Genomic DNA, 12,780 nt, shown 5'->3' with positions numbered 1-12,780 from the left:
CTCTGTCCTTTTACATGCAAATTGATGTGATTGCTTTAAAAACTTATTAAGGATTTGTGTATTTATTTTAAAGCAAGCCACTCCGTTAGACAAAAGCCATATTCACAAATCTCTTTGGAACAAGGGTATGTTCTTGATGTAGCGTCTGAGGTTGCTGTGGACAGCACCTTTAGATCTTAAATCCTTGCCTCTTGGGTCCTGCTTTTCATACAATAGTGTTTCTAGGACATGTTTTTAAGATCTGAAGAAACCATTTGTCTGAAAGATTCTATGAGGTGCTACTTTAGGACATTCTAAAGTCTTAAAGAATGTTTCATCTTTATGCTAGATGGGTGGATGATCTTATGTTCACATCATCCTTCAAGAATTCCTTATTGGCATTTTATGTACTGTGATGGTTAGCTTGATTGTGTCAGCTCGCTTGGCTTTGGAGCCACTGAGGGGACTGGTGGAGCACACTTTTGGGTGTGTCTGAGTGAGTTGTGGAGGTGTGGCCTTGGTACTGTATATGGCATCTTGCCTCTTCTCTCTGGTACTGTTCCCGTGCTGTGCTTCCCAGCCACCATGAAATAAACATCTTTACTCCACTGTGCTTTTCCACCATGATGTTTCTGCCTTGGAGCCAGCTGACCATGGACTGAATCCCCTTAAAACATGAGCTGAATTAAACCTCTCCCCCTTTAAGTTGTGAGCATTGGGTATTATTTCCAGCAATGGGGAAGTTGACATAGTCTCTCCAAATTTTTTTCAACAAATAATCCTTTTTATAAGTCATCTTTGTCTTTCAAAAAACATTGGCTGGATTGAGTTTTATTAGATGCAGTTTCGATTATCTTCCATGTTACCACAAGTGATGGTTTTGTTTTTTCTTCCACTTTCCAAAAATACTTTATTTGGGGCTGAGGGGGTTGCTGGATGTTGAACCCAGAGTCTTGCACATGCTAGGCAAGCACTGTAACCATGGAGCTACAGCCAGCTCCTATTTTCTTTAGTGTGAGCCCTCACCAACAGCTTCCTCAGAGCCTTTCACATCTTCCACTACTAGCATTATTTTCCTGGTCCTTTCAGATTTCAGTAATGAGCTCCTTAAGGGTCTTACAGGTTTTGTCTACCACCTAATTCTAAAGCCAGTACTATATGTTTTAGATCTGCATTTTAGCAGCCTGTCACTTCCAGTAGTGCTGAGCTCTGTTACTGTTTTCAGCACTGCATCACCACTCACCACAAACTTAATGTTATAAAAAAGTTATTTATGGGTCAGAATTTCTGAAGGAAATTCTAGAAGGAACAGCTGGGTGATTTTGACTCAGGGTCTTTTAAATGGTAGCAGTAAAACAAATACTGGGGCAGGTACACTGATTGTAGAGGGGAAGAAACATGCAGAGGAACTAGGGAGGCTCGGGTTCTTTCTCTCGTGTAGTCTGAGAGCCTCTCCATGTGGTCTCTGCACATGGACTAGTTTGAGGTTCCTTGAAGCATGAGAGCCTCAGGGGCAGTTGGACAGCATACATGGTTACATGGTTTCAAGGGTGAGTATTCCAGTGAGCAAAGCAGAAAACTCTTACCACCTTTTCTGACATAGCCTCAGAAGTCATAGTGTCATTTCCACTTCATTCTGTTAGTTTTAAGCGACCTTTGCTCCTTGATGAGAGGAAGATAGTCTAGTTGACATTGTAGGTAAGCATGTAGAATGGGAGATCATACTGCAGCCATCTTTGGAAATTAAAATTTTCCCTAAATCAGAAGCATCCAATGAAATATCTTATCTGAGATTTGTCCTATAGGAGGCTTTCTGAATATCAAAGGAGGCATGATCCTTGATGTCTTGGAGAGTACAGTATAGACTAAAAGCAACAAGGGCCTAAAAGATTTTTTTTTGTATCGAAGATTGAACACAGGACCTTGCCGTGTTTTGAGGCAGGTGCGGGCGCCACTGAGCCAAATCCCTGGCCCAGTTGTTTTTTTAGACAATTTTATAAATGTTAAGTACGAAATCTTACAATTTGTATCACTTAATTTCTTCAGATATTTAGTGAGCCAAGGCACTGAGCTTTCCACCTTATATTGGGGCCCTAATACAATGCCTAATGAACTCATGTCATTCAGAGTACCCCTTTTACTCATTTACATTGAGTGTCAGCTAGATAAAAATTGAATTACTGTGTATCTTAACATAATTATAAATAGTGTAACTCAGATATCCATCATATGGATTCTTGGTTAATAGTGGGGACCAGGATGTGTGATACTGCATGTAGAAGCAGTATAAATTATTTATTCTTGCTTTTGAAATACAACATTTTGTCACTGTTGGAAACAACATCTAAACATACAGCTTGTGGTCTTGTTTGTAGTTATTTATCATGACTCTAGCTTCACTTCTCTGAACTTGATATTTTTTATCTGTGTGGTTCTCAGCTGGGGACAATTGAGAGCTATGTTTAGCTATCACAGCTAGTGTTAGGGGGTGCTACTGGAATCTAGTAGGTAGAGGCTATAGTTGCTGCCAGGTATCTTAACAATGCTCGAGACAGCCCCCACCACAAAGAATTACCTGACTCAGAATATATTATAGATGAGGTTAAGAAACCTGAGAGAAGATGATCATTAAGATCTTACACTACTCCAAAAGATTGTGATCGGTTATATTTTAAAGGTTGCCATAATGGAGAATAAATACTGAGACTGTACATGGCAGGTAGTCAGTTTTTTATGGCATGTTTAATCAAAGAATAGAGGTGTAGAGATTTTCTTTTTATCTCCATAGTATTCAGTCTAGTATTTTATTGCCTGATAATTCTCTAAATTTCTCATATATATTTGGACTTTCAGCCCCTCTCTCAATTTTTTATAGCAATCATTTTTGGAATGGCTGGATTAGGGTTCACTTTAGGGTTAATTCTGGTTTTTTGATGCAGGCCGAAAACAAATTAGGTGAGAATTGCCAAGGAGTTGGGAAGAAAAACATAGATAGATAGATAGATAGATAGATAGATAGATAGATAGATAGATAGGATAGGATAATACAAATATTGGAAAACCATGTTAACTGTGTGTTTGTGTGTGTGATGAGAGTCAAATATACTTTACTAGCTATGATAGCAGTTATTGACTTACAAATCTGTTATTCTCATTCTTTTAAGAAAAATGCCCTTTTTCTACAAATAGTTATCTTTTTGCCCCCGCACCCAGGTTCTTTGTGTGTGAATTATTGCTGTGCAGATACAACTTTTGATGTTCGATAATTTTTCATCATGTTTAATGGAGGTTTTATTTTGGAATTACTTTATTGAATGAAATAGTTTTTCTTTACATAGTCAATATTGCCTTTTCTTTCAGAATTCTAAATTCGAAAGTTTCCTTCTAAACGTACTTGAATGTGTTACCAGAGTTGCTTAGCTGATGATACTGTTTTGATTTCCTATTTCTTTTCTTTTTTTTTTTTTGGTACCAGGGATCGAACTTGGGTTCTTTTTTCCTCTCTATTTCTAATGTTGTAATTTTCTCCCATATTCCCTAAAGCCTTTAATTTGGGAACTTTATAAACTATGCATAATCCTCATTCTTATTGTGGGAATATAAATGGAATTATTTTTAAGTATTTCTCTACTATTTTTAAATATTCCTCTTTCCCTACTTATGATAGGTAATTATTATCATATAGCTGTTACTGCTAAGATTACTGTTGTGCTATCAGTGACTTACAGTGAGTGATAATATGACAGTTACAAAGATTATGGTTCCTTGCCCTTTTTAATAACTAACAAGTATTACTCTTCCTTATTTTTGTAAAAGGGATTTTGGTGAGGGGTATGGGGAGAAGAGTAAATGTTTCAAAAGTTTTCAGCATGAGTCATTGATTTCACAGCACATACAGATAATCAAAATTGGGGCCAATCAGTGTTAAAAAGAAAGTTTTTGTGTATATATGTATATTTTTTTCAATAGAGTTAACTAAATGGCAATGAGTATTTCTGCATACTTTGCTTCTCTGATGCTGAAGAATTGGGATTATGACAAAGTATGTTATGAGTTCACAGAAAATCTTTTTAAATACAGCTGAACTAAAATGTAAAGAACAAAAAGCAAGGGAAAATGAATTTAAGTAATTTATTTGATTAATACTTTGTATATAAAATTTGACCTTAAAGATGTTGGATATATGTTGAGGATTCCATGTCAGTAGAACTCTATTTAGCAGTAGTAAATTCATTTGCTGCTACTTCCAAAAGAAGTTTTATTTTGGGGTTTTTTACCCCCCACTTTGTATTGATTAAATGCTTTCCCAAAATGCAGAAATGCTCTTATTGCCTGCTGGTTTGTTACATTCTATAATTTTAATACTGATTTCTATATTGGGGAAAATTGGTACTCTTGACATGTCGGGATTTTTCCTAATCTAGGCACTATATGAATCCATCCATTTTTGTCATACAGGATGATGAGAACAATAACACGTCTTCACAAAGCTATGGTGTTTCTTGAATATTTCACAAGTAATTCTTGGGTTTGGAATACTGATAATGTCAATATGTTAATGAATCAACTAAACCCTGAAGATAAAAAGGCAAGTATTATCTGTTTTATGTTAGAAAACAAGTAGTATACCAATTGCAGAACCACTAAGCAACCTCAGAAATAGATATTACCCTCTACTATTACGCAACAAGAAAATCATTGATCTATTTGTGGTCTCATTAGAGCTTCAGTCATAGTTATTGGTGAGGAGATAAAAAGTGCTCTGTCTTAGAATGTGTAAAATATTTGACAGTGTCAAAGGCATTTTCAAAATATAATCAAAATGTTAACCTCTTCCTTTCCCCAAGATTAATTCAGAGACTTTAACATCTTTGTGTATTTTTCCTCCAAATGCCTGCTTTCTGAATTTTGAAAAAAAAGTTCAGAATTGTTTTTCATACACTTTTACTTTTTGTCATTTTACGTTTTGCCCTCTGCTCATTTGAAACTTAAGCTCTTTATATATGTTCTTTTTGAGGTTATCTAGGTATTTTAACATGTATACCTAAGAGTCTAAGTTAGCAATTTCAGTGGCTCCTCCTTAATGATGTTTAGGACCATAAAATGTTTTTGTTGTGATTAACACCTCCAACCATGTATGGATTTCAGTTCTCTGTTTAAGCCTCATAAGTACAAATAGTTTTGTTCATTCAGTCTTTTAGACTTAGCTATATATTTACCGATGTCTTTGTTCTGAGATCTTTATGATCTTTTTGTTTTGCGCCTGGTATATATCCAAATACCAGAATATGGTTTAGTTCAGGGTTGTTGGTAGTTAATTCCCAGCTTTTGATTGTGACCCTAGGTTTTTTTGTTTTGTTTTGTTTTGTTTTGTTTTTTATTCTTTGTGTACCAGGGATCGAACTTGGGACCTTGCGCTTGCGAGGCAGGCGCCGGAACCACTGAGCTAAATCCCCGGCCCTGAGACCCTAGGTTTTATAACATGAGTTCAGCACATTAGAGATAACTTTCTTTTTAGGTTTTGTCTATATTTTTGCTGTTGAAAAGACAATAATTTGTTCTTTTTTTATAGAAGATTAATTATTCCTGGCTTCTTTTACCTCTATGTTTGGTGGTCTGCATTTTTACTAAAAATGTATCTGTAATTTCTAAAGAAAATTAAGATATGTTATGGAATATACCAATTCCCCACAATGAATGTAATCATTATGCACTAGAAACATACTAAAAATAAAAATTAAAAAAATATACTTTGTGCTGGTTGGGCTTGCTGAATCTGAAGATTGGTGTCAGACATTGTTCATATATGGCCTCTGCACCATTCTCTTATTGTCTTCTAGAATTCCTATTACATCTCATACCATTCTGTCTGTCAGAATAACCTTAATTTTATATCTGGGCCAAAATCTAAACGATGTATTTAAATCCTATGGCAGCCTGTCAGCTTATCTTTTAGCTGTGTTTATTGTAAGCAGCATTAGTTGTTTTTCTCTCCCCCCCCCAGTCTGGTAATTTTTGATCTTTTATTGAAAGACTTAATCCATAACATAATTCCTGATAATTTGTGGGGGTTTTTGTTGTTGTTGTTGTTGTTGTTGTTGTTGTTGTTGTTTGGTTTGGTTTGGTTTTCTGGTACCGGGGATCAAACTAAGGGCCTTGGACTTGCAAGGCAGGCATGGTGCCACTGAGCTAAATCCCAGCCCCGTGGCTTAAATCTCTTAGTGCCTTGTATTTATCACACATTGTTTTCTTTTTTGCCCTTTTTAGGTTGTATTTTTGTTTTGTGTTTTTTTGTTTTTGTATTGCAATTTCATGTTTTTCCCATCTATCTTAGTTGCATTTATTTTTTAAAAATTGTTTTGGTAGGTACTCTGAGATAACAGTATCTTTTCTAATATAGCCACGCCTAATATAATTCATACTAACACTTTTCATGGATAATGAAGGACCAGTGCCTGTCTGCTACTGTTGGTACATATTTTAACTGTATATAAGTTAAGCCTGACAGGCATTATAATTTTTTATAGCCAGTCTTAGTCTGTTTTGTGCTGGTATAGTAGAATACTAAGATGGCATATGATTGGCCAGCATAATCACCCTCTTACTGTTCTTCATTTCTTCTTCCATCTTTCTGGAGTCAATCTTCATTCTAGACTGATTCCTCTGTTGTAAAAAATTCTGTTGTGTACTTCCTCTACTGTGGATATTCTGCTGATGTCAGATTGTTTCAGTTTGTGTTTTTCTGGAAACATTTTTATTTCACCTTTATTTTCAAAGATATTTACACTGGTGTAGACGTCTTTGTAAGCTATGTTATATAGTAATTTTATACACTATTATATGTTATCTGTGTTAGCAGTGATTTCCTTTGAGCCACTTGGGAAACATTGTCTCAGTCTTTTGGCTTCCATTGCTTTGTTGAGAAATCAGGTGGTAGTCTAATACTTGTTCTCTCGGAGGTAATCCAAGAGATGTTCTTTTTCTTATGTATTCTCATATACCTATGTATGTATGTGTATATGGTTGATCTTGTTTTCATTTTGTGTGGCTTGATATTTCATCATTTTGGGGAAATGTCCAGGCATTGTGTTTTAGATACTGCTTATGTTCCATTCTTTTCTCTCTCCTAGTGGAACTCCACACACATAAATATATCCTCTCGTAATATCTCCTTGATAAGGCAAGTCTTCATGTTAGTGTAGTGTTAATTTTCATATTTTAGTGATTTATTTATAGTAGCATTTTTCTCCCTCAAATTTAATATTTTTAGGTGAGTGATGGTATAGTGAACAGTTTATGCGCACACACAATCACAGTCATTTGTCTGTATCCTAAGGAGCACTGAGCAGTAGATAGTCCTCTTATTTTGCCATGAAGATACATTTTCTGATTTGTCTACTATTTTCACCAAATTATCTAGTAACTATTATCTAAACTCATAAGCTAGCTTTCATAATGTTTTTTCTTGGATGTACGGGAAGAAAGGGGAGAAGGCAGATAGACAGGAAACTAGAAATAAAGAAGTAAAGAATACATAGATCTGTTTGAACAATAAGAGTAGTTAATATTGTATTGACACCTTTTATAAGCTTGTCTTTTGGGATTTTCCTTTAAAAGAAGTGAATTTTTTACAAGTTTTTTTAAAAAATTGCTCAGTTTAATAATTTCTTCTTGTTCATGTAGACCTTCAATATTGATGTACGACAATTACATTGGGCAGAATATATAGAAAACTACTGCATGGGAACTAAGAAATATGTTTTGAATGAAGAAATGTCTGGTCTCCCTGCAGCTAGAAAACATTTGAACAAGTAAGTTTTTCATGTGTTTGAGTACATCTTGTCTTCTTTATGAAATATTACACAAATGTTTCTGGTAAACTGATGTATTATTAATCTGTTATATTTAGGAAAAGTGCTTACTTTTGGGTTAGAACTATGGCAGTATTGATTTAGTTTAAAATCGTGCAAGCCTACTGTCTTTATCAATGTATATATTCCTTAGCATGAAGTTAAGATAAATCTGAGTTTAAAAAATCACTATTATCTTCTCATATTGCTATTGAAAAAGTGAAAATATTACTAAGAAAAAAACTTTTAAACTAGAAGTTACTTATTTACAAATTTTTTGTTTTGTTTTATTTTGCCTTAGTCAAATAATTCTTGAAAGAGGAGAAAAGATGTAATAATATTATTCAACATAGAATTTTATCTTTGTAAATTAGAGTTAGAATCTTGTCTCTTTGAAGAAGTAATATATACTGAATTTAGAAAAAATAGGGTTAAAAATTACTGATAATATATCATTCAACCTGTTGAATAAACTGAGATACAAGAATGTTGTGTTTACCTACACATATGTATTAAGTGGCAAAGCAAACAAGAATATTTAACTTTTAACTCCTTATTCAAAGCTTTTTTTTCTATCGCATTGTTCCTATATTGGTGTCGAATTGTGTGACATTATTTCATTATTGCCATGTTTTACTCTTAGATGAGGACTTGTGGGTTGTGCTTTGATCATGTGACTGCCAGCTATAATAAGTTCACTTGTATGATAAGTTGCAAACAACTAAAGGCGTCAGATATATTTACAGTACTTTGCCTGTGTCGTGATGTATATAATGAATAGACCTCAGTTCATGAACTTAATTCTTTCCATGATTATGGTTGTAAGCTGAATTGGACAAGAACTGTATCAAATTCAGTGGTTAGGAAATTTGATTTGGTTCTTGTCCAATTTGGTTTGTGACCAGAATCTTGGGAAGAATTAAGTTTGTGAACCGAGGTACCACTGTAGTAGGAAGTTCAAGGCGTGTGTCTGTTTTATGTATAGTATTCTTAATGCCTAGTCCATTACTGGGCACACAAGAATGGTGATCAGTATTTATTGAATGAGTAAATTTATAATTCAAATAGACAGTCTCAAACACTTTGCTGGATTCCTTGTTAAAATAGAGGTAGTGCATTGTTTGATGCACCACTGACCAGGTTATGTATAGTCAGGTTAGTTTGAATTTTGCTAACTTTCTAATTTTAGAACCTTTAGTTTTTAAATGTTTCAGATTAATATGAATTTGAACTATGATTTAGTTTAAACCTGAGTATTAATGAGCTGCCATCCAGAAATACTTTATTTTAGAAAATATTGTCTAGCATGTCTCTTAATTTGCTTTTCAGGTTGCGGAACATACGTTACGGTTTCAATACTATCCTTGTGATCCTGATCTGGCGCATTTTTATTGCAAGGTCACAAATGGCAAGAAACATCTGGTACTTTGTGGTCAGTCTGTGTTACAAGTTTCTGTCATACTTCAGAGCATCCAGCACTATGAGATACTGAAGACCCAGAATTTCGCGTTAGAACATCTATGCATTTGGTGGTCTAAATGCACAAAATGTAAAATGTACTTAAGTCATCTCACCTTTTGTCAAGACATTAAACCATCTTAGATCTATGTGTAGAGTAAAACATGGTACATTTTATGTAACATTTTAATGTTTATGCTCATAAAACCTAATGAGCACAATGTTGTATGCCAGCTCAAATCTGTCTACAAGAGCCACCAATACTATGATTTAACATTTTGATCCATGGAAAGAAAAGGATAGGATAAAGGCAAGAATAGGGAAATAGGAACATTGACCAGTATAACTGTGCAATTCTGGAACATAATAATTCAAAATGCCTTAACATATACTTCTAATATTCAGTGCAGTGGAAAGAATTTATTTGGACAGAATGCTAGCTAAGTTGGTAGATACTTGATCCTTAAATGTTTGATTTTTTTCATCAGTTGTAGTGGGTTTTAGTTTTATTAAAACTATAGCCAAACTATTTTTACTTCCTTCTGTAAGTTATTTGGGGTATCAAACATGAAAAATATGTTCTCACTTTTCTTTTTCTGATTAAATGCCTGGTACATATCATATTTCTTTAATCTGTTGCTTTTATAATCAGAAGGCTATATATTAAAGACCCTATTGGATCTAAATGGGTTTGAAAATCTATATCAATAAAACTATGTTAGCATCAAAAAGAGTAGGAATAAACTTTCTTGTCCAAATTTTGATCAAATAAAAATCCTGTGACATTCTGTTCATGTTTTGAAATGAGGATTTCTTGAGACTTTTGTGCTGTCTTCCCTTTATAAATATTGTTTTAGGACTTTAAAAAGGCTCGTACTATCTTTCAGATGAAATCTGAAATCAGATGAAATCTGAAAGTGCATTATTATGGAAGAATGTATTTCCAGCTAGTAATAACATCAAGAAAATATCCTTGTGTGTAAACACATACTAATTTTGACACTGAAAGTTGAATTCCTTCAAGAAAAATATGCATAATGTGTATAAAATTAAATAAAGGACTTTATTTACATACCATGTGAAGAAGCAAACTGTTGAATGAGTTTGAAGATATCACTTATTTTTTCTGCATGTGGTTTTAGCTTTAGAAAGAAATGCATTATAGAAACAAGTTATAGCAAGAGAATTGCATATTTTAATGATACATTATAATTCCCTTTAAAACTCAATAAATAGTAGTTTACTATTTTAACATACGTTTGGTTTAACAGATCATTCAGCATACCACTGTTCTAATGGAGTTGTACTATATTTAAATCATTAGCAGTGTATCATGAATATGTTAAAAGAGGTCAATTCACAATATAAAAAGTTACATACAACTTTTCATTCTAATTTTCTTTGTCAGTAAAAATGCCATGTATAAGAAGTTTATTTTGCTGTTTTGGAAAAACTAAATGTAAAGGAAATCACCTTATATGCAGGTGTATAATCTTGAAAAGGAAAAATGCTTCCATGTTGAAGCTAGATTTTCTATCGTAAAACTTTTAAACATTATTTTAAAAGAAGTATTTATGTAAATACCTATATATTCTTTGGAATGATACTAAAAATAGTCTCTGGTTTAGGACCATACCTTGTATGAGGTGTGAGAGACCTTGAGAGTGTGTGAAAGTGGGATTAATGATGAAGGCTTTGATTTAAGTGGCCTGTGTAATGTGCATTGAGCACCCCATCTCCAAATACATTTCCATAGTGTGCTGAAATTTGTATGATTTTATACTCCTGCCAAATAACTAGAGTCAGATCAACTTGTGTTTTACAAAAGAATAGGGGCACAACTTATGCAGGCCTGTGAAGTACATAGAGTTTGTTTTCTGAACTGTTCTGTTGTCCTTAGAATTTAAAGAAATATTAACTAGTGGGGTACTGAGGCCACTGCATTAATTTTTTGTGTTTGAAATTCTGTTGTGAAAGAAAGATAAAGAATAAATTAAGTCCTAAAATTAATATAATAAGTATATAGATTGACAATTGATGCCATCTAGATTTTGGATTTAAGTCAAATTTAAAAATTTTGGAAATCCACTGTGTTTGTGTCATTTGCTGGACAATGTTTATAGTTCTGTTTTCTTCACAAACTCATTTAACTGGACCGCCTATAAAATAAATTTATTTCATTTAATTCATTTAATAAAACTGTATTCTAAAACATTTGGGTGCCCCCCATTCACTCTTAGCTCTGGTGTATGCATTTGTGAATTGTGATGTTGTGACCATATTTAAATTTACCTAGCAACACTGAGGCGTCCTAAAACTCGATGCTGAGGAGAAGACACTGTGGTTGGGATTTGTTGTTGTTGTTGTGTTCTTTTGTTTTTGACTTCAGGACGCCATAGACTATTCTTTGAGTCTGTAAATAAAGCTTGGAAGCAGGGAAGGAAAAGATCTCATTTCCCCTTTGTGTATCTAGGAACTTATTTCAGATTTTTAAAATTTTTTAATGTAAATAATACTCTTTTATAAGCAGTAAATAGAAGCATTATTGGGTGCCTTTGTTTGTAAACCAAAAAGTAATAAATTAATCCCTATATTTCCATTATAGTATTTATTGTATTTCCATGTTACAACATTTGTCCACCAAACAATGTGGTTAGAATAGCAGGAAGCAGTCTTTAAACCTCCTGTCGTCTTTAGGTGCCTCATTCATTCTTATACCCTAATTTTATTTAAGTCTGGGTTGCGCACAGCATTTTGGTAAAAGCATACAGATAGCAAGAACTTTCTGTTAAAGTAGTATTTTTATGTATTAGCTGGAACGAGGTGGGTTTTCTGCTTTTTTAAAAACCAGGAGTCTGCCAGGTTGTCATTCAGCTCCAGGTGCTCTTCTCTACAATGAATGATGCCCTTTTATTGTAACTTATTGGTACATTTGTAATAATTGATCAGACTGCATATAAAGGAGTATTCATTGGTAGTAAAAATAGACTGAGCCTTTGGGAAAAGGGGGCCCCTCTTAGTCTGGCGAAGGCTCAGTATAAAAGGTCTTCTAAGTGTCCTCTTCCTAATCCTGACTTGAAAGCATCTCCGCTGGCTTGCTCTGCTTTGAGAACTTTCTCTTCGTTGGGGAGAGAAAGGAATGTATGCTCCATAACTTGATAAAAGAAATGAGTTTAATTATACTCATAGTCTGTGATAGAAGATGTATGAAATATTTTCTTAGGTAAATTAATAATTTTGTCTTGAAGCATTTTCTAGTAATAGAATGAGATTGTCTTTTATTGTGGTGGTACCCTGTTAGGACACATCTCTGCTACCCCTGAAATTCCTAAACAAATCATTTTTGTCAGTTAAGTGTAGTTGTGCAAAACTGTTCTTCCTTTTATCTTTTTTCCTTATAGAAAAATTTGAATAACATTGTTTGATATGCTCCTTTGCAAATTGATAACTAAAATGCATTTACTTAAAAAAGTCAAAGTGGTATGGATTTAAT

At 33.8% G+C, this 12,780-nt stretch overlaps 1 protein-coding gene across 3 annotated transcripts in view; it reads left to right on the top strand.

Annotated features, from left to right (window-relative positions):
• The window catches only part of Far1 (fatty acyl-CoA reductase 1), a 62,311-nt gene extending 50,427 nt beyond the window's left edge, over window positions 1-11,884 (top strand). For all 3 annotated transcript variants that reach the window (XM_021263833.2, XM_004851462.4, XM_004851461.4), the window contains exons 10-12: window positions 4,438-4,567; window positions 7,663-7,790; window positions 9,159-11,884. In XM_021263833.2, coding sequence (XP_021119492.1) covers window positions 4,438-4,567; window positions 7,663-7,790; window positions 9,159-9,321 — 421 coding nt within the window. In that variant the 3' untranslated portion in view covers window positions 9,322-11,884. The remainder of the gene's footprint in view (window positions 1-4,437; window positions 4,568-7,662; window positions 7,791-9,158) is intronic.
• Window positions 11,885-12,780: the final 896 nt, after the last annotated feature.

The sequence above is a fragment of the Heterocephalus glaber genome, unplaced genomic scaffold (genome assembly GCF_053883595.1).
Source record: "Heterocephalus glaber isolate CG9 unplaced genomic scaffold, H.glaber_assembly_v1.0 deba00001428, whole genome shotgun sequence".
Classification (NCBI taxonomy): Eukaryota; Metazoa; Chordata; class Mammalia; order Rodentia; family Bathyergidae; genus Heterocephalus; species Heterocephalus glaber.
Note: the sequence above shows the minus strand (reverse complement) of the source record. Positions and strands in the feature narration are given on the sequence as shown.